The 22,893-nt window shown below is 39.5% G+C and overlaps 1 protein-coding gene across 1 annotated transcript in view; it reads left to right on the top strand.

Annotated features, from left to right (window-relative positions):
• ANTXR1 (ANTXR cell adhesion molecule 1) overlaps nucleotides 1-22,509 on the top strand; it is a 252,529-nt gene extending 230,020 nt beyond the window's left edge. The window contains exon 18 of the mRNA XM_049785145.1: nucleotides 22,249-22,509. Within this exon, the coding sequence (XP_049641102.1) occupies nucleotides 22,249-22,509 (261 nt within the window). The remainder of the gene's footprint in view (nucleotides 1-22,248) is intronic.
• The last annotated feature ends 384 nt before the right edge of the window (nucleotides 22,510-22,893 follow it).

Raw genomic sequence — 22,893 nt, 5'->3', positions numbered from 1 at the left:
GGTTCGAATCCCAGCGTCCCATATGGTCCCCCGTGCCTGCCAGGAGCAATTTCTGAGCATGGAGCCAGGAGTAACCCCTGAGCACTGCCGGGAGTGACCCAAAAACCACAAAAAAAAAAAAAAAAAAAAAGAAAGAGTAGAGGGGTTATGGCCCTTGCCTTGTATAAACTAACCTGGGCTTAATCCCTGACCAGATATGGTCTCCGTGAACCATCAGAGTCAGGATTAAAACCTGAGTACTGCCAGATGGGACCCCAAAACAAACCTAAACAAAATAAGAGTAGGTCTAGGATTTTTATTCATTCATCTCCCTCATTTTTTGCATTGCTAATAATTAGGTCTTTTACCATTTGCCAGGTGCTATAGTAAATATTTAACTAATTTATTTTCTTTACATAACACATATCTTTCTGATCATATATCCTTCAGCATATGTTGAAGTGATAGATTCTCTTGATAATCCTTATTCAGTTTTTATGGAGTAGAAGTCTGGCATCCACGCTTTCAACAAGTATTATGCTATAAGATCAAGTCATTCTCCTGAATTTTCCAGTCTCTCCAAAGTTCTCCTTAGTAACGCTCCTAGTTTCTCAATAGGTTCGATCTGAAGAATGTAGGCAGGTCACTATGGTGGCACTGGACTCCTTGTGTGGCCTGAGAATCTATTTGCTCCCTTTAGTGGTCACATGCTGCCCTATGTTCACAGGTAGTCTGAACTCCCCAAAGCTTCTTTATCCAGCCTATATCTGGGTAAGGGTTTCTCATATCAGAATCTATCTCCATTTTCATTATTGAAGCAACTGGGCATTCTAACATTGTATCAGTTTTATGTGTGCATCATTAAGAATCTACTTGTATATATGGCATTAAGTTGACCACCAAAACATTTATTTCACTAAGCAGAATATTTTCTGTAGTATGGTAATAATATCTATAAAAAGAGATGAGGACCAGGAGTGTATTTCATGGTAGAACATTTACCCTAAATTAAGGGGGAGTACAGTTGGGGAGAGAAAGGACCATTATGACAATGATAGTTGAAAATGATCACTATGGACAAGAACTGTGTGCTGAAAGGAAATAAAGTGGTATTCATAATATACCTTCAGTAACAATACCACAGACCATAGTGTCTAGACTCTAGACACTAAAGGAAAGAGAGAAAGAGAAAGAGAGAGAGAAGAAAAGTATCTGCTGCAGAGTTAGGCAAGGGGCTACATAAAACCAAGAAACTTCTGTATCTTAAAGGAAACAGCAACTAGGATATAAATATTGTCAACAAAATGGGAGAAACTACTCACCCAGTACCCATCTGATAAGGGGTTAATATCTAAGATATATAAGGCACCAGTAGAGCTTAACAAGAAATAAAACATCTAACCCCATCCAAAAATGGGAAGAAGACATGAACATACATTTCCTCAAAGAAGAAATACAGATAGCCAAAAGGCATATAAAAAATGCTCCACATCATTAATCATCAGGTAGATGCAAATCAAAACAACAATAAGATATTATCTTATACCACAGAGACTGGCACACATCAAAAAGAACATAAAAACCAATGCTGACGTTGATGCAGGAAGAAAAGAAGTCTCATTCATTGCTGATGGGAATGCTGACTGGTCCTGGCTTTTTGGAAAACAATATGGATATTCCTCAACAACAACAACAACAAAAACTCTAGAAGTCGAGTTTCTTTTTTTTTTTAAGTCTTTTTATTTTATTGTGAATTATGTATATATTTTCATGTCAATGTAAATTGGCATTTTATTTAGTCCCCCTGCATGGCAAATATTTTTTAATTTTTTTATTTAAATAACTTTATTACATACATGATTGTGTTTGGGTTTCAGTCATGTAAAGAACATCACCCATCACCAGTGCAACATTCCCATCATCAATGTCCCAAATCTCCCTCTTCCCCACCCAATCCCCGCCTGTACTCTAGACAGGCTTTCTATTTCCCTCATACATTCTCATTACTAGGACAGTTCAGAACGTAGTTATTTCTCTAACTAAACTCATCACTCTTTGTGGTGAGCTTCATGATGTGAGCTGGAACTTCCAGCTCTTTTCTCTTTTGTGTCTGAAAATTATTAGTGCAAGAATGTCTTTCATTTTTCTTTTTTTTCTTTTTTTTTCTTTTTTCTTAAAACCCATAGATGAGTGAGACCATTCTGTGTTTCTCTCTCTCTCTCTCCCTCTCTCTCTCTGACTTATTTCACTCAGCATAATAGATTCCATGTATAGGAAAATTTAAATATTTCTTTCTTAAAAAATTGTTAGTTGACTTTCTGTAGCTTATAATGCTGTTAAGGATGGGTTTTCATGAACATAATTCCAGTACCACACCCATCACCAATGTACCCACATCCCTCTCCCAAGAACCCCAATATCCTTCCCTCTCAAGTTTCTACCACCTCTCTATTGTAAGAATTAATTATTCCATTGTGTTGCTCTTTTTGGACCTTTGTTTGCTGCTACCTTGTTTATACCTTCAAGACCCACACATGAAAGAGAACATTCTGTATCTATATTTTCTTCTGTCTGACTTTTCTCAGCAGGATATCCATATTGGTACAAATTGCAAATTTCTTGGAACTGATTAGCATTCCATTCTGTGTGTGTATGTATGTGTGTGTGTGTGTATTGTATATATCACAAATTTTGATCCATTCATTTTCTGTTGGGCGTTCCACCATCTTTAATTTCTTGCTAGACTCAGCTTTTACTCCTGAAGGCCTTCTCACTTGATTTTGTCTATTAATTTAGCCTGTCCAGTTCTTTTCAGCATGCTGGTCTCCCTTCAGTCAGCCAAAGTCACCAATAGATGTGGTGAAAAGTGTCCCTCGACTCTGTCTACCTGGGAGGCAAAAACCACCTCAAGCTGGCACCTCTGAACTAACTCACTTCAATTGTCACTGTTAAGAAGTTCCTCTTCAGGGCCGGAGAGATAGCACAGCGGTGTTTGCCTTGCAAACAGCCGATCCAGGACCTAAGGTGGATGGTTTGAATCCTGGAGTCCCATATGGTCCCCTGTGCCTGCCAGGAGCTATTTCTGAGCAGATAGCCAGGAGTAACCCCTGAGCACCGTCAGGTGTGGCCCAAAAACAAAAAAAAAAAAAAAGAAGAAGTTCCTCTTCACCCATGTCTCCCATTTCTCTCCTCTATCAGTGAGGAAATTTGCACTGGTGAAAAGAGGTATGCATTTTATGGCTGAACCCCAAATACAAACATGTTTGTAACCATGATGCTAAAAGAAATTATTAAAATTAATTAATAATAAAAATATCATAGTATATTAATAGTAGAAAAAATAAAATTTCTCCATTGAAATCATTCATTATAAAAAAGAAGTTCCTACTGTGAAAGACTTGTAATTCACATTGGTCACAATAAAAATTATTTAAAAAATAATAATAATAATAATAAATACTGTTAACCAAAAAAATAAGTTCCTTTTTTCTGTTAACCTTTTCAGAGCATTTTGACCCTTCTTGTATATTTAAACAGACTTTGCTTCAATAACCCCCAAGGAGTACACTGTAAAAGAATTACACTGGAGGGAAGCTATCTCAAACTACAGGCACTACATTTTTTGCATTTTATTAAACTCTAAGAGTTAGTGACAAGACCTAAAGAAATGGAAGGCTAGCTAACTTGAAGTCTGCTTTGCTTGACATTTATATTGTTGACAGTTCTTTCTATTGAAAAGTTCAAAATATTTAACAGAGATAGCCAGACAGGGAGCCAAGACAGTCTTATGGTTCTACAGGAAACCTTGGTGTTGTACCCTTATCTTCTTCTTGTGACTTCCTTTTTCTGATTATATAAGAGAGCAGTAATTCCTGCTACCTCCCCTCACTTGGAACTCCTGCAGAGTCTCTGAGATTCTACTGGACCTAGAAAGCCACAGGGCAACATTAACTCATTTCAGTTCTCTTCAAAGAGGGTTCCTCATTCACATAAAGACCCTCTCATGCCCAGAATAAGAAATGCTTCTATACAGATAGAGCATTTCCCCATATTTTGTTGACAGAACAAGTCACTGCCTTGAAATCTCTAGGTCTGTGTCACTGGGAAAATTGCATTTTGCACAGAGAACCTAAAAGATCTCTTATACTGTTATACTGTGTAACAATAAGGAATCTTTTTTTTTTTTGGGGGGGGGAGGGGTTTGGGTCATACCCGGCAGTGCTCAGGAGGCACTCCTGGCTCAATGCTCAAAATCGCTCCTGGCAGGCTCGGGAGACCATATGGGATGCCAGGATTTGAACCACCGTCCTTCTGAATATAAGGCAAATGCCTTACCTCCATGCTTTCTCTTCGTCCCCAACAATTAGAAATCATAATATTGGGGCCGGGCGGTGGCGCTGGAGGTAAGGTGCCTGCCTTGCCTGCGCTAGCCTAGGACGGACCGCAGTTCGATCCCCCGGCGTCCCATATGGTCCCCCAAGCCAGGAGCGACTTCTGAGCGCATAGCCAGGAGTAACCCCTGAGCGTCACCGGGTGTGGCCCAAAAACCAAAAAAAAAAAAAAAAAGAAATCATAATATTTTTTCTTTCAGTATATGCTTGTGTATTATGCTTAATTAGTTTAAAATAGCATTTCCAAAGTTGCATTCCATATCTTAATTCAGTTTCGTCTACTTTTGAGAATGAAATTATTATTTGGTCACTCATTGAATTGACAAATGAATTATATCATTCATTTCAGCATGAATACACACTGTCTTTTCATGTCACATGTAAAGGCAACATCCACTTGCTTCCCTCTGGTTAAAAATGTTTTGACAGCTTAATCCTAGCTAATTGCAAAACTAAAGTATGGAACACATGAACCCTGAAAGGCCCCCACAGGCCAACAACCTGAGATCTCATTTGTTCTGTGGCTCTAAAAGAATTCAGCAATGGGGTTGGAGAGATAGCATGGAGATAATGCATTTGCCTTGCATGCGGAAGGTTGGTGGTTCAAATCCCAGCATCCCATATGGTCCCCTGAGCCTGCCAGGAGCGATTTCTGAGCATAGAGCCAGAAGTAACCCCTGAGTGCTGCCAGTACAAAGGGTGATTTTATTTGGTATGTCCAAAGAATGCAGCTCATAAGACATGTCATGATAAAAAGTCCTATGAAATAAAATAGCATGTAGAGAATGGAGCAATGTCATAGAAAAAAATAAAGCAGTATTCCTTTATACACAAAAAGAAGAAAAATATATACAGGATATTTTTTGTCATAGTACACAGTCTGAAATGACCATTCACATTACAATTAGTGACCAGGAGCTACATAGACACTGTCCAATTATTAAAAACCAGAACTTAGTGGCTACTGCTCCTATAGATGGATATCTCCCATCAAGACTCCCTGAAGGGTATCTTTCAAAAAGTATCTCTAACTCTATCTCTAATTTCAAAAAGTGCCATATAGTAAATTATAAAAGGGAGATATCAGAGTTCAGGGGATGTATTAGCCCTTATACCAATATGAAAGATTATTTCTTTTAAATTCATTAGATATGTCCCATCTGATATTTATATCACGATTCAATTTTGAATTTGAATAAGAATTAAAAAGAGTGGGCTGGAGAAAAAGCACAGTAGTAGGGCATTTGCCTTGCATGCAGCTGACCCGGGAGGAACCCGGTTTGATTCCCAGCATCCCATATGGCCCCCAGCCTGCCAGGGGCAATTTCTGGATGCAGAACCAAGAGTAACCCCTGAGTGCTGCCAGATATGGCCCAAAAACCAATCAATCAATGAATAAAGTTTTAAAAAATAATTAAAAAGGGTACCTAAAATTGTAGTAAAAGGCTTTCAGTAGGGTCTCAATTTTCATCATAGCACAATTTATTAAAGAAAGTTTGTCAATGAATCCATTTAGTTTTCTAGACTGAGCTTTCACCTCTAGGAAAAAGGAAAGGGGTGGGATGTATTGTACATCAGAAAATAAACATCTCTTTCCAAAATACTATCAGTGGTCAACCTTTGACAATGCGATTTTACTTTCTCCTTCATATTTTTGAGAGGGGTGGTTATTGAAGAGAAGAAAACAGATGCAAACTATAAGAGATAATTGTAGAATTGCATCTCAGATGTGTGAGCTAGACTCCCTGGTGGGTAGAAAAATGTTCCAGCCTGTTACAACAAAGCCCAAGTAAGAAGATGTAAGCCTAAATCACAAAACACAGTGGCTATGCCCTAACCACTTTGCTCCTATTCCCTTCAGCAGCACCTTCCTTTCTGTGCCCAGGTCTCTCAGGACACCAATTTTCAAAGTCCTCATTCATCATTAACAATCCTCTGATCTTCATTTTTTTCTGTCTAGTGGTCCCCTAAGATTTCTGGACTCTGAGTATGAAATTCAATCTTCATTTAGTTCATAAATTTTTTCTTAACCTAGTGACAGAGTATGGTGAGGTAATGTTTTCTGGCAGACTAAACTAAGATTTAAACCCTTAAAAGTAAAAAATACATGGAAAGCCCAAACAGTCAGCATCCAATATTCTTCCAGTGGCCTTGAGTGGACAGTGATGTCTTCCTCGTGGTATTTCCAAGCTAATAGAATCAGTGTTGTTTCAACAGTCTCCACTGAAAATTATAACCATTTTCTGTGACAACAGTAATCAGCAAGCAACCCAAGAAAGAGGCCATTTAATAAGCAACTCTAATATTCGAGTCAAGACAATAGCAGAGCAGGGGCCAGATACAGGAGGAGGAGGAGTGACCTCAGATCACCAGATGGTGAGGAAGGATTTTAAATAAAGAATGAAAAACTCCTACAAAAAAGTGCATTCCATGTGCTGTGATGAACACACAAGGTGGAAGACTGGCTTGCTGAGGGCATAATGGGTAGGAAGAGGATGTCTCAAGACAAAGAAATTTGGGATTTCTGCTCAGCTCACTCAGAAACATAAACATTAACACCCAGGGGAGGAGAGGAGTGGAGCCAAGAAAGAAAATATAGGAAAGAGGAAGAGTGAGGTTGAAGTTGCAGTGACCACAGAGGATTAGTATCACTCTTGTGCCAACCTTTGTGTTTTTTTGGTGGTGGTGGTTTGTTGGTTTGGGTTTGTTTTTTTGTTTGTTTGTTTGTTTGTTTTTACCTTTTCCTTCACAGCTAAAAGCCCCGAAAAGTAGAGCAAACTGTCCAGAATGGTGGTGGTCTCCACCTTTGCCTCCATCTCAGCCACATAGATTAGCCTCAAGAATCTGCTTCCTTAGGAAATTAGAAGCTATTTGGTGGCCATGGAAGCAAAGAAGGGAATGGGCCAAACCGCTAGTACCCCAAACCCATCTGCATGGCTTTTGAAGACTGAACAAAGATTGCTCTAACTAAGTATGAGGTCACTCTTTTTCCCACCAAATTTCTGGACTCCCAGAGTTTATTTGTATTGCCAGCCTGAAATTTTTCCAGAGCTGATCTCTGTGGGAGGGCCTCCCAGGTGTTCCCCACCCATTGTCTTGAATGAGACTGGAGAAATGCCAAGGGACACAGCTTACAGGAAGCAACACTAAGGGAAGAGGAAGCCAGTTTCCAACTCAAGGCAACTTACACATGGACCCTGGTGCTATCATGTAAGATTTCTCAAGCCTCAGAGAAGGGTACATTTCATAACCTTTAAAACAAAATTATAAAGCCTACTTTCTCACTTTGTAGTGAAGTTTGGAGATTAACATGCAAGGTGAGGAGAAGCAATGCCAAAATGGTTTCAACCATATTCATTCCTTTGCTATCAGATGTACTTTTTATTTAAGTGCCTTGATTTACAATAATGTTATTGGCAGGGCTTTATGGGTACAATGTTCCAACACTACACTCTCCACCAAAGTATTTACTTCTCTCTGTTCATCCTAATCACTGCCTCCCACAAAACTGTTTGTTTTTTATGGGGTGGAGTCCATACCTGAAAGTATTCAGGGCTTCCTCCTCACTCTGTACTCAGGATCACTCCTAAAAATATTCAGGGGACTAGATGGGGTGCAGAGATCAAATCTGATTAGCCACATGCACCTTACCTTCAGTATTATCACTCCAGCCCCCAAACAAAGTGCTATCGACCAGATAGCAAGTGCTGTTCCCTTTGAGCATTTTTTATTTCCTTGCTGTGCTGCTTTATATTCCACATATGAGAAATCATTCTGTGTCTGCCCCTCTCTTCTCAGTTAGCTTCACTCAGCATGATGCTCTGCATTTCCATCAACACAGCAGAATATTGCATGCTTTTGTATTTTCATATAGCCAAGTAGTATTCTATTGTGTACATATACCATAGTTTGGGAGAGTTGGTTGGTTGGTGGTTTTTTGAACCACACCTGGTGATACTCAGGGGTTTCTCTTAGTTATGCACTCAGTAATCCCTCATGCTGAGCTTGGGGAACCATATGGGATGCCAGGAATCAAACCTAGATGACCACATTCAAGGCAAGCATCCTACCCACTATACTATTGCTCTGGTCCCTACCATAGTTTATGTATCCAGTTATCTGTGGCTTTTGTTTTGTTTTGTTTTTGTTTTGAGACCACACCCAGCAGCACTCAGGGGTTACTCCTGGCTCTGCACTCAGAAATTGCTCCTGGGAGGCTCAGTAAACCATATGGGATTCCAGGAATGTAGAGTCAGGAGTAAGCCCTGAGCACAGCTGGTGAGGCCCAAAAAAAAAAAAAAAAAATCAGACAAATCCAGAATGTATAATTTTGGGAGGGGAAAGCAAAAGTAGCCACAATAACTTACATTCTCACCTTTCCTTCTCAAGTGATCTATACAGTAGGAAGCCTTAGTGAATTAGGGTCAGATTGAAGGAGAGCAAAAGGGAGAACTTAACAAATTGGCCTTTCTCCACAGAAGTGGAGGCCTTTTTACATGGAGGCCCATGGCATGAAGAATAGAAATTCCTATTCTTGTTTAGGTGGCCCAGGAAACATTCCTGCTGATACATGACTCTGCTGTGCATGCCTTAAGGTTTTGTGCTTAAGCCTGACTGAGTCATAATCTCAGAAAAAATTTGGGGAGCCACCAGGACCACATTCAGCAGTGCTCAGGAGACCATGTCATGCTAGGGATTAAACCTTGAACCTCTCTCTACAAAGCATTCACCCAAACCCATTATGTTATCATCCGCTAGGCCTAGAAACTATCGTTTTACTCATCACATTTTCCTACAGCATGATAATAAAATAATAAACAGAATAATTGGAACTAAGAAATAAAGCATTAGAGGTTTTTCTAAAGTACTTTGGATGTGGAGAGACAGCAAGACAACTCGATGGCTAAAAGCATTGGATTGATGGTTATGGTATTGTGAGTTCAATGTCCCATCCTACAGTGCTCTAAGGGGTGGTGACCCTGACTGCCTATACCTGGAGTCCCTGGTGAAGGAAAGTTGAACAAAATATAATGAAAAAAATTAAAAACATTCATAAATTCTTGATTGATTGATAAATAAAAGGAAAACAAGGGCCAAAGAGATAATACAAGGATAAGGACTTGCTTTACACTTGGCCAGTTCAATTCTGGCACTACATTGGTCTGCTGAAAACTGCGAGGTGTGGCCCCTAAACCAAAGAGCAAAATTTTAATTACTAGGATTCTAAAAACTAATGACATTTAGAATGATGAAAGCTTATGAGACTTAGAAAAATATATAGCCTTAATTCTTTGTTATCTAGCCAGAAAATATGAAATAAATGAAATAAGCATTTCTTTAAAATATAGAAATAAGTATGAAGCCAAGAAAGCTATGGTTAGAGGAATAAACTATAATAATTAAGCAAAAGCAAGACTTTAGTATTTAGTTTTATAACCTCAAGCAGGACCTGGTTGGACAGGAATTGCAGGTGAAGGCTTGGACCTCCTGAACACTACTACTTAGGAGGTTTCTCTCCCCTAAAAAATATTATTTGGAGATGCCCATTTTACTATACATTTAGAAGTTCAAACTATTATAACAGAGCGAGAGTGATAGTAAAGCAGGTAGGGCACTTTGCTTTGCATGCAGCTGATCCAGGTTCAATCGCTATGATCCTTTGAGCATTCCAGGAGCAATTCCTGAGTGCAGAGCCAGAAATAATCCTGAGCACCATCAGGTGTGACATCCCACCCCCCGGGAAAGTTTTGAAAAACAAATGTTATAAAATGCAAACAAGAATAACATCTAAAATACAAAAAAAAAAGTGTTAAATCACTCCAGACTCTAAATCTCCAACCCCAGGTGAATGAATCTAAAGCAAGGTCGCTCATGAAATAATCCAGACTGCCTAAGAATGAAACACGAGTAGTTTGACAATCTTCTACTGCATATCAAGAGTGGGCTGCCTGCCAGGACTGTTTTTATTGAGTGCAGAGACCACCAATAGGTGGGGGAGTAAGAACAGAGTAAGAGCAGATAGCTCAGACTATCCTGAGCCTGTCTCGCCCAGGTTTACATATAAAACAATCTTTGTTTCAGTTACCACCACAAAAATGTCCTGTTACAAATAGATTTGTTTAACTATGAAAATTTCCTGCAAAGTACAAACTTACGCTGATGCTTAAATAATTTTAGTGAGAGACCAGGAAGAGAGCTTATGCCTAGCACTTGCAAGACCCTGAATTCGATCCCCAGCACCAGATGAGCTCCAAGCACTGCCAAGTGTGGGCCTGGTGGCCTCTGATCCCCTTTGGACTTGAGCATCACACTACCAGGATCACACTGTCGGCAGGGACACCTCCAGGGTTAACCCAACACCCTTTCTTCAGCACGATGTGTGTGGCCGCTATTAAAACAAAAGCTTACATGTAATAAATTATTTTCTAAGTAGAATAAATTATGGAAATGGATTTAAAAAGGTGCAACATCTAAGTCAATATCTGTGCCAATATATATATTAGTATATACATACACACATGTATATACATATGTATATTAGTCACCCAAAACTGTACTCTAAAATAATGTCCAGATTGGGAGAAAATTTTCTCATGCATTGAATACATACAAAAAAAATGTTATGGGCCTGGAGAGATAGCACAACGGTGTTTGCCTTGCAAGCAGCCGATCCAGGACCTAAGGTGGATGGTTCGAATCCCGGTGTCCCATATGGTCCCCCGTGCCTGCCAGGAGCTATTTCTGAGCAGACAGCCAGGAGTAACCCCTGAGCACTGCCGGGTGTGGCCAAAAACCAAAAAAAAAAAAAAATGTTATTTGAAATACAGAATATATAAAAAGATAAAGATAAAAATTCTCTCAATTCAAAGACAGAATTGATTCTAGAACTTTCTAGTTATTACTTTCAGAAACGTTAAGATAGAAGTACTGGTAAATTGGACTCTTAATCCCTAATAATAAACTGCATCAGGCTCTTTGTGATATGATAGATCATGCAAACATTGCAAAGAATATTGAAAATAGCAAGGAAGCATTGACTGCAGCATAATTTATAAATATTTTATGTTGGTTGAGACCATTATTTAAATGTATGTATGCACTATTTTAGGAGTATGAGTAATCTATAAAATTAAGTACATTATTATTAATTGTAAAATTTAACATTCTTCTCTCCTCCTTCTTATTTTCTACAAATAAAATGTCTGATTTTTATTAGGCTTTAAAAAAGAGAAGTTTCTTAATGAGTAAGCCTTATCTCAGGAATAGTTCTTAAACCCCAAGTTTGCACGTGTCCCACCAAACATCACTATTTTTATTTCTACCCTTTCATTTTCCTAATTTCCTCTTGTTACCAAAAATTTCCTTCTTACTTTCATCTTGCCCTCAGTTTTGGCATCTAAAAAATTATTATGGAGAGCATGCCAGTGTGTGTGTCAGCAAAATGAATCAAATAACTGGAAAGATTGACCTTGGATCCTTTTCCAGCACATAGAAGGAAGCTATTAGAGGAGATTTATGGACAAGGCAGGTTTGAGGTGGTTAAAAGAGAATTGAGGACTCTGGCATCATCACTCACAACACCCTTCCCTTTGTACTAGGTCTGACTTTGAGAAATAAGAAAGGAAACAATGACATATTTCTGCGTCACTTTCTCCTTATCCCCATATAAGACCTGTGTACGGTTGCTGTTTAAAAAAAAAAACTCAATATGATAATTCTAATGCCTATGATAGAACAAAAGTAAAGTGTAGGATTCACAGAAAGGAGGAAATGAGATGGTAGGGATGCAAATAGTGCAGGAGCCAATTCACAGTGAGGAACTTGGAGGTTTTCCTAGAAGAGGTGGGTTATGTTGTAAAGTTTTAGCAGGAAGACAACTTTTAATGTGTCTGTATATATAATATGTTATATTTATTATTATAATTATAATATATGTATGTTTTACATACCCATTATCAGGCCATATAGCCTGAAAACAAGAAGGCTTATTTGCTTAGTGATTCTAAGTTATAAATGATGAGTGAGAGTTAGGATGGGGAAGAGTGAAGCATCTTTAAGAGACAGAATCTATTTCTTCCAACTCTACTTCTTATTGTCCTGGCAAATTACACTTTCCCACTTCCCACTTTCATTTCCTCAATAACTGATTTTTTAACTGATTTCTTGTAATTCTGTGATAACTCCAGACTCCCAGAAGAGAGAACTTGACTCACCTAGCTCAGGTTAGGTATCCATCTCTAGCCCAACAAGTTCCATTTGTTTGTAGAATCACGTTACCTGCAGTCTCTGAGCATTTGTGAACTGCATTCTTCATGAGACACAAACTAGTTTTGATTGTTCTATACCATCTACACACAAGTTCACACTCAAAAAGTATGTGTCAAAAAATAAGAAGCATAAATTACAACAAAAATATTAGATGGGGAAGAAAGCACTATATAACCTTCTATTACAGTCACTCATCAGTTTTCTGCAAATGTGTACATTTATCACAATAGTACCAACTTAAGCAGGATTACATCAATTGCTTTTAGTACACCAATGAACTTTTGTGGTCCTCCCTGAAGACCAACTCCTTTTACAAATGTGACTAAAGTGAGAAACTATGTTCCCTCAGCTCTAAACAATTGACTTAAAGAAAGAAAAAAAGGGGGGGGGGGAAACTTGGCTCGCTAATACAATCCAGTTGTAATTTGAGAATTACCTGCAAGCTTCAAACAAGACAATGATTGGGAGAACCAGGCCAGTGAGAAAAAGGTGTTTGTTAGAAGAAATTTGGCATAAATGTCAGTCTTCATCTGATTATTTTATATTCTTTCTGTGAAATTAAATTTCCTTAAATGACCTCTATTCATTGGAAACTATTTAGTTTAATTGTGGGAGCCCTGGCACATTTTTAACCATCTTGGAAAGCCAGATCCCTCTCCTTGCAGTGTGCCTGCTACCCAAACAGATGTTTAATAACACTCAACACATATGAGCTCACCACTGGCTAGTCTTTTGCACACAATCAGCCCTCGGCTCTTCTTGCATCTCCCCTGTCAGTCCATAAACCCAAGTACATAATTCACAGGCAAGCATGAATCCTGACCACAGTCACAAGAGAGAAGATGAGAAATTTTTTTAATTTTTGATTTAATAGTTATCAATATTATGACCAACTGGAAAAATATGCAATACAAAAACTGATCCAAATTAAGTATTAAAAAGACATATAAACTGGCTGCTCCCAAAGAATTGAAAGCATCTAAGTGACTGGTTCCAAAGCATTGACTTAGAATTTTGATGAATCATAGAATATTGGGGTTGAAAAACCCTTGGATATTGTATAGCCTAGCACAATAACTTTATTTTCAGATGAAGTAGCTTAAATCTATAGAGAGAAAGTGACTTACTCAAGTTTTCACTGTATCTATATTAGAGGCAGGACTTAAGGTAGAGTTCTGTGCCCACCTCACCCCTGTCCCTCACAGTTGACTACTGTCTCAGTTTCCTGACTTATTTCTCCATGGCCTATCAATGCAAGTCTACATTTCAAATGGAAAGAAGTCCACCCTGAACAGCAAGATCTTTCATGCTGATGGTGCATATGTGATTATTTCAAAATGTAGCACCTGCAATAAATAAGGGATTTTTTTGTTAAGGGATAATTTCCTTTGACAAGTCATTCAGAAACCAAATTTTTGTTTTGGTTTTGGTTTTGGTTTTGGTTTTTGGTTTTTGGGCCATGCCCGACGGTGCTCAGGGGTTACTCTTGGCTGTCTGCTCAGAAACAGCTCCTGGCAGGCACGGGGGAACATATGGGACACCGGGATTTGAACCAACCACCTTTGGTTCTGGATCGGCTGCTTGCAAGACAAACGGCGCTGTGCTATCTCTCCGGGCCCAGAAACCAAATTTTTAAAGGTAATGTGTCAGCATTTCAAATGTAGAAAGAAGAACATTGAAGATTCTTGTCATCCCTCCTTCAAGTGCCTGAAAGATGCCCAAGAAACCGTGAGAGCATGACTAAGACCTAATCTTCTCCCACAGGCTTTCATGGACTTTTGTTTCTCTGGAAACTCAAATTTCTATGAGCTTTCTAAGAAGGTTTGCACCACCTTAGGAATATTAAGTGTAGGTTGATCAGGAACTTAGACTTAAATTAGTGCGGCTAGAAAGATCTTAAGAACACTGGCCCATTACAAAATTGAGATTACCAGGCAGTAGAGGGAAGAAATGTGAGATGCGAGAAGTGACACAAAATCAATGGTTGGAGAGTGTTGAATATTTTGGCAATGGTGAAGGTGCAGTAACTTTGTACTTCACAACATACACTGTTGTAACTATTTTACCTAAATTATAACAAGAAAAAAATTTAATAGAATGCTGCATCAGAGATACTCAACCTCCCCTGGAGGGAGATGTGTTTATACTAAGGAGTGTCATGTGGACCTTTATGTTCTTCCATCCAACAAATATATGTAGGTTTGCAGAATAGATAGGAAGAAAAAAGGCAAGAGAAAATGAGAAATGTAAGTAAAGACCAGTTTTCCACAGGCTGCACAGACTACTAAAGGCATTGGAATGTTATTTTTAGGATGATGCAGAGCCACTAAGGGATTTTGAGCAGTGGATATTGTGAATTGACCAGACTCATGGTCTAGAAAGATCTCTTGACAACTATGCCAAGAATTGATAGGCTATGGCCAAACACAACATTGTGTGATACCATCAACATGAGTTCTAAGAAATTGTTTGTACTTTTCATCTAATACTTAGGATTAGATAGAAAAAAGCCACAGAACTGATTTGGGAGGTTGAGTCTTTGGGTTTTTTTGTTTGGTTACATTTTTTTGTTTTTTTTTTTGTTTTTTTTTTACAATAATATCACTATTATTGTTGTATAATTACAGTGCTGCTATACCATGTCTATCACTGATATTCTGGTATTTTCCACCATTTTCCCCAGTTCCTTCTTCCCTCACCACTCCCCAGGACCTTCAGTGTTTATTGATTGTATCTTGGGGTTGTTTATATTAGGGATTGTCTAATTGCTTTGTTTCTTCATACTCAACAAGTAAGTGAGCTCATCTGGTATTTGTCTTTGTCATTTCTAATTCTGTCACTTAGCACAACTTACAACCAGTTCCATCCAAGTTTCATCTTTTCTCACAGTTGAGTAATAATTCCATTGTGCATATATACCACAACATCTTTTTTTATACCACAATATCTTTATTTACTCATCTGCTGTTGGACACTTGGGTTGTTTCCAGATCTTCACTATTGTAAATAATGCAGCAATGATCACAGATGTGCATATGTCCTTTTGAATAGATTGTTTTGTGATCTTTATGCCCAGGAGTAAATTTGTAGGGTCATATAGAAATTATAACCTTGAATGTTCAAGAAGCCTTCACAGTTTTCCAAAAAGGCTAAACCAAGCAGTAATCCCACCAACAGAGAATCCCTGCCAGAATTTAATGTTTCCAAACACTTTGATTTAGATCATTCTGGCTGGTGTAAAGTGATATTTTATTGTTATTTTGACTTGAAATTCCCTGATAATTTGATAACGGACCCTTCTTCATATACCTATTCACTATTCGATGTCCTCTTGAAAAAATTATCTGTTCAAACAAGCAGATAATTGTTTTGATCAATTTCAAGAAATTGTTTTGATCGTGTAATCTTTCTCTTTTTTGGTGAAGGTGGGAAGGGCTACATCTGGCTGTGCTTAGAGCTAACTCCTTGCCCCATGTTCAGGGAACATTCCTGACAGTGCTCAGGGGTCATTGTGCTGGGGGTCAAACTCAGATCAGCTGTCATGCAAGCCAAGCACCTTACCCCTGTAGTAGCTCTCCAGCCCCTGACTGTTATCTTAGGTATCTTTCTTATTTAAGTTAATTTGAGTCCTCAGTCTCCTTTCTGAACAATGAAGACATAATGCTTAGCCCATTAAGTTTTGACCATAAATTAAAAGGAATGGTATGCTTGGACATTTCTAATAATCCTCCCAACACCATTAGATTAGGTCAAATCAAAATGGCATTTTCCAACTTGGAAGGAAAGTCACCTCACTTCTTGCTAAGCCATCACTAACAGGAGATATTACTGCATATTTATCATAGAATTGGACTAGAGCATTTCATTGCTAGTGGTGGTGGTGGGGATAACAATTATGCTTTATAAATGAGCAAGCTGAAGTAAACTGAGGTCAAAGCTCCAACTTGGATCTGAATCAAACCACCCAAAAAACAATACTGCAAAGAATTAAGCTGCCTAACAAAGACAAGGGTACAGCAAAGATCTCCAATCGTCCTAGCAACCTTTAACCAAACACTGGTGCAGATTTGCTGGCGCATATGACATTGAGAACATCTGGCCTTTATATTATCCTCTTGCAAGCAAAAAGTGATGTCGTGTAAACTGATCTTTAGGCCAATTATATGGTCTAAGTGTTATAGTGTTTGTATTGGCTTCTCTGGCTCCAGGTTTAAGAACTTAATTTGCAGCCACACCACTCCCTGAAGTCCTAATTGCGCATTACTATTCCCGACCCCAGGGAAGTATTTATTCGGAGTCTGCACCTTTTCCCAGGACTATAAGTATGCACAAATGCATGGTCAGTGAATTGGTGCACAAAGCACAGTGGGAGGTCTTGTATGAATAAATTGTCAGAGTTCCATTGAAGTAGAAGGAGAGAAAGATGGCACAAGAGAGTGGGCGGGCTCTTAGGGCAACTCCGGTCACCTATTCCATGCTCCATTTTTTGATTAGAAGCCAGATTAGCATGGAGAGGCTCTAATTTTCTATTCATTTCCAAGGCACTAAATAAACCAGGAGCCAGAAAACTTGATCTCGCTGCAGCCTTCCTTTCCTCTTGATCATTATTGTTTTCTCATCTAGACCCAACTTTGCTTACCAAACATCATTTGCCAGCACTATTCCAAGGTCTTCACCAATACCTCGTTGGTGAATTCTATGAATCACCATCATGACTGCAGGTGATGTATCTCCACACTATTTCACCCAGCAGCGAGTGGAGTGTCACAGCAGAAGCAAGACAGAAGCTGTGAGCAATCACCTCCCTCTGGCTCCTCCTCTCTGGGGGGCAAGGGGGAACATTGAATATGACTCTGGTGACCAAGGGATCCCTAAAATCACAGCTCAGTTTTCTGAAACAGGAGCCTTGAGGCACAAGGTACAATCCCTCAGCCAAGGAATGGGGCACTCTGTCTTTCTCTACCCCACCCAATCTTCAGTGGCTTTGGCTGAGAGGCCCTGGAGGCAGCTGGAAGCTTCAGAAAGGCCTTTCCTCCAACTTCTACCCAGATTCCTCCATCTACAGCTGACTGGAGAGAGGTCTTTCATTCTAGGCATCTTTTCATATCTCTAAAAAGATCTATGATGATCCCAATCTAGCCTAAGCAAAAAAGTATTGGCAGATGAAGACTGGGAACTCCTGATTTCCCCTCCACAAAAGAAATCTCTAGTAAAAATGTTATAATTATGTGAAATAAGTAAAGAGATGAGCACACACACACAGCCCACCCTCGCTGATATCTGTAGGAGGGAGAATCGTAAGTGGTCAATATTCGGGAAATAGAAAACAAACACATGGGAACTTGGCACCAGACAGCCCAGCCTTAGAATTTTCTTCATGTTTAAAGGAAATGACTCACTTGTGTCTCTTGGTCTGAGTTAGCATGTCTAGGAAAGAGTGCATAATGTGTACAGTAAATCCCAACTCTAAGTTGTCCATGACAGGAATTTATCACAGATGGTTATCAGGATTCTGACACCTTAAAAGAAAGAGTTTGAACCAGAATTGCAGATAAACTGTAACTAAGACTTAGACTGAAAAATAGGGTTGCTTAGATAACTGAAAAACTTATAATACTGGGTTACAAAAATCAACTGATTTTATAAAATTTGAATGAGATCCCGAAGTTCTAAACAGTGCAAAGTGAGGATAGTAAGTTTTTCCTACAGTTAGTGGACCCCAATCTGAACCTATAACTTAAGTCCTGATTTAAGCTCATTAGCTTAAAGTTCAAAGAAAATGGGATGCTATTATGAAATATGACATTGAGCTTTCTATATCAATTGCAGTGCAATTAAGCTTTAATTAAGCCCTTCTTGCCAGGACTCTCTCTCTCTCTTTCTAATGCTTTGTCATATAAATGAATTTTCTAGCCTTTGTTACCAATGTTGTGCAAATCCCTATAGTTTTTCAAGTGTTTCCAAACTATTCAGTTTTGATAAGTAATCTTCCTACCATGAAAGTATCCAAAAACCAAAGGACAAGACAAGGCTCTTACCTTCTAGAAACTTTTCATCTAGTCAGGGAAGTAACTTAAGACAAAACCAAAGTATTAGTCAAAGTGTGGCTTCACTGTGTGATATATACTGTAACTTAAAAAAAAAATAACTAATGAAGGAATCAAGGAGAAGGAATCCATCAGGGGAAGATGTGGGGGGAAAGGGACTTGAAAGAAGTGAGATCTGTGCCCATGAGAAAAGATGTCTCTGGCCCAGCATCCTTCATAAATATATGTCTCAAGGAGGCTCTTCTTACAAGTTCAGGTCTCAAATCACACACTAGCAATCTCTCTTGTCTATAGGTCTTAAATTCTATACCCTTATACTCTTTTTTTAATTAATTTTTATTGTGGCCAAAGTGAATTACAAATCTTTCACAGTAATATTTAAGTTACATAGTGACAATGAATCAGGGGCCTTCCCACCACTCTGTTCTCAGAAGCATCCCATATCTCCCTCCTTTACCCCCAAGAACACTAGTGTAACTGGTCCCCACTTGTACAGCTTGTTGTAGATTGGGTATCACTTCTGTTGTCATTGACTTTGGGTTTGATGTTCAGGTCTGATAATTTTTTATTTCCACTAAATATTCATGCGACTGTCTGGACCTGGTACCATCCATTTTTCCCTCTCAGTTTATGAGACTGAACAAGATGATTCAAGTAATGTGGTTCTGTTGGAGATATAGGAAAAGGAAAAGAATAAAAAACTATGAGGAGTCCCTCTCGGTGTTATAAATATCAATTTAGAACAAAGGGGAAAAGAGAAGAAAAAGGTAAAAAACAAAACAAAAAACAATAACAACAAAGCAATACCAACAGAAATACAAAAACCAAAACTAGCAACTACGAAAAACAGATACAACCACACACACACACACAACAACAACAACGACCACCACCACCTTTATACTCTTCATTACCTCCCATGCCTATCTTCCAAGGGTCTAGAAAAGCAAAAGCTGGACTCTTTGGGCATATTCCACTGAGACTTGACACCCTGGGAGGATGGTCCTTCTAGAAAGTGAAGCCAGTAAAAATAAAATCTATAGGGCCCGGAGAGATAGCACAGTGGCATTTGCCTTGCAAGCAGCCAATCCAGGATCAAAGGTGGTTGGTTCGAATCCCAGTGTCCCATATGGTCCCCCGTGCCTGCCAGGAGCTATTTCTGAGCAGACAGCCAGGAGTAACCCCTGGCACAGCCGGGTGTGACCCAAAAAAAACAAAAAATAAAATAAAAAATGAATAAAATCTATACCCTGGCCCCCATGCTGCATATAGTTTAATGAGCAGAAGGAGAAACAAAAAACGAAGGAGAGAAGACTCAGAAAGGGGTGCCCCACCTCGAGAAGAGAGTCTGTGGGCCTCAGATAAGAAAAATAAAAGACCCTATAAGTATAAAGAGTTTGGAAGGAGGCCAGAGACCACCAAGTGGCCACTATCTGACCCAGACAAGAAAAGTAGAGTGGGTTTTTTTATTACTTTTATTAAGTGCCTTGGTTTACAAGGTTATTCATAATACAGTTGCTTGTTTAGTTTCATTGTAACAAACTTGTTCATGATTGCATTTCAGTCATATAATGTACAATACCCTTCACCAGTGTGAATTTCCCACCACCAATCTAGATGGGAATTTCTTAAATGGACAACAAGGAATAAGGTCCAGATGGAAAGCCCTGTGAGTTGAAAAGTCCAGTATTCCTTTCACTGGAGGCCCAGGGAAAGGCTCCAAAGTGTCTGTTGAGGTTGGAGCTTTCTGTTGGGGAATGGGATGGTAGTCCTGTGGAGAACAGAGAGGACACTCCTTGGGCTACTTAGACCAGGCTTTGAATTCTAGAATTTCTGGAGACTGAAAAACAAGTGTTTGTTCTGTATTGTTCAAGCCAAAAAAATATGAAAAAAGAATCCATGGAAGTTGCCTACTTTGCCACCAAATGTTCTCAAAATTTATTTCTTCTGGGTCTGAGCGATGGCACAATGGTAGGGCGTTTGCCTTGCAAGCCACCAACCTGGGAAGGACCCAGATTCTATTTCCAGTACTCTATATGGTCTCCTGAGCATGCAGGAGTGATTTCTGAGCACAGAGTCAGGAGTAACCCCTGAGCGATGCTGGTTGTGTCCCCAAAACAAACAAAAAACAATTTCTTCTTTCCCCTTTCCTTCCACCCTCCCTCCCTTACTCTTTCTTCTTTCTTTCCTTCCTTTTTGCCTTCCATTCTGCTTCCCTTACTTTTCCATCTTTCCCTATTTCCTTTCTTTTCTCCCTCCCTCCTTCCTTTCCTTCTTTTTTTCCTTCTTTCCTCTTTTGGTTTTTGTGTTACATCCAGTCAGTGGTAATGAGGGTCTAATCCCTGCTCGGTGCTTGGGATCACTCCTAGTGGTACTGCCAGAATCAAGTGCTGAGGGCCAAGCCTTAGTTTCTCATGGTTTATTTGCAAAGCACATGCTCAACATGTGTTGTCTCTTGTATTTTTTTTTTCAAACTCAAAACTTTCTGAGCAAGTGAGCAGCATTTGGAAGAAGAGCACCTTTACTAGCACAAAGTCAGGACCATTGCTCACACCCAGATTTCAGGGAGGGCAGAGTATGGAGGGGGAGGCCACATTGGGAGGAAGATCTCCTTTATTTTTCCTCTGTCCAGATCAATAATTGAGGGTAAAAGGAAATCAGAGGAAGAAAACCCAAGAGAACCTCTGAGAATCCTTCCAATCTGTCACATTCAAGACAAAGCAGTTATATTTCAACACCTGCAAATGTCAATATGGGGGCAAAATAGCCATGAGCTCACTGCCTCCCGAAGTGTAATTGAAATCTATTGCAATTAGTGTCCTTCACTTATAAATTTGGGGATCACTACTTAGAAAACATCATGCTGTAGTGGAATGTATAGAGGCAGTGAAGTTTATTTGTTGTTGTTATTGCTGTTGTTGGTTTTTTTGGGCCACACCAGTGATGCTCAGGGGTTACTCCTGGCTATGAGCTCAGAAATCGCTCCTGGGGGACCATATGAGACAACAGGGGATCAAACCGAAGTCAGTCCTAAGTCAAAGGCATGCAAGGCAAACGCCCTACCACTGCGCCACCACTCCGGCCTCTAGTGAAGTCTATTTTGGTTTTGAAGACCCAATTCTTTTATTGCTAGTTTTGTAACCTTGAGAAATGTCTTGGCTTTTCTGAGACTCAATTCTCTACTCTGGGATATGGAAAAAAACTTGTTGATCATAATACTAGCTGGCAAGTTTGTTGAGGAGAATGTTTTCAATGACCTCAATATAGATCTTGAACCCTTGCTTGCAGTTCATGTCAGTCACTTCACTTCCTGCACCTTGAGAGAGAGGTAAAAATACAGGGGGGAAAAGTTATAACAAATGACTTTGAAACACAGGAAACATAGGAGGAAAAACACAACTTATTTGTTGTCCGATTCTGTTGTATGCCAATAGAGCATTTTCATAAATAAAATGCCTGCCTTCAATCAATTTCTTCCTAACCACCCTCCAAGCTTCCCACCTGCCTGATGTAGGGCCACGGAGCAAGCCTCAGCTCATGTCTTCTCTCTGTTTCTCTTCCAGGGGCGCTGTATTAACTTCACCAGAGTCAAGAACAACCAGCCAGCCAAGTACCCCCTCAACAATGCCTACCACACCACCTCGCCTCCCCCTGCCCCAATCTACACTCCTCCATCCCCTGCACCCCATTGTCCTCCCCCACCCCCTAGTGCTCCCACACCACCAATTCCATCCCCACCTTCCACTCTCCCCCCTCCTCCTCAGGCCCCACCTCCCAACAGGGCCCCGCCTCCCTCCAGACCTCCTCCTAGGCCTTCTGTCTAAAACCCAAAGTTCATAGCTCTGAGCTCCCAGAAACTTTGGGGAGGAAGCTCTGCAGTGGTGTTATAGCAAGTCTTTGTAGTTAGAGGAGGCTTCCCCTTTGGAAATGGGTAGTGATAAAGCCCAATGACATTCGCATACTTTAAAAATTTGTTTTGTAATGCCAGCACGTTGACGAATGTGATCGGAAGAAGGAAATCGAATTTTTTAAATGATGGAAAACAAGTGAGACAACCACAGCCTCAATTCTAGCCAGCCCACCAACCATTACTTTCAGAAGGTTTCAAGAGAGTGTGAAGTTGCTGAGATGTTCTAAATGGGATTGTCTCGTGGAGATCAATGAGAACATCATTTCTCTGAGGGTGAAATGCAGAGATGATTAGGAAA

The sequence above is a fragment of the Suncus etruscus genome, chromosome 12 (assembly GCF_024139225.1).
Source record: "Suncus etruscus isolate mSunEtr1 chromosome 12, mSunEtr1.pri.cur, whole genome shotgun sequence".
NCBI classification, from domain to species: Eukaryota; Metazoa; Chordata; class Mammalia; order Eulipotyphla; family Soricidae; genus Suncus; species Suncus etruscus.
Note: the sequence above shows the minus strand (reverse complement) of the source record. Positions and strands in the feature narration are given on the sequence as shown.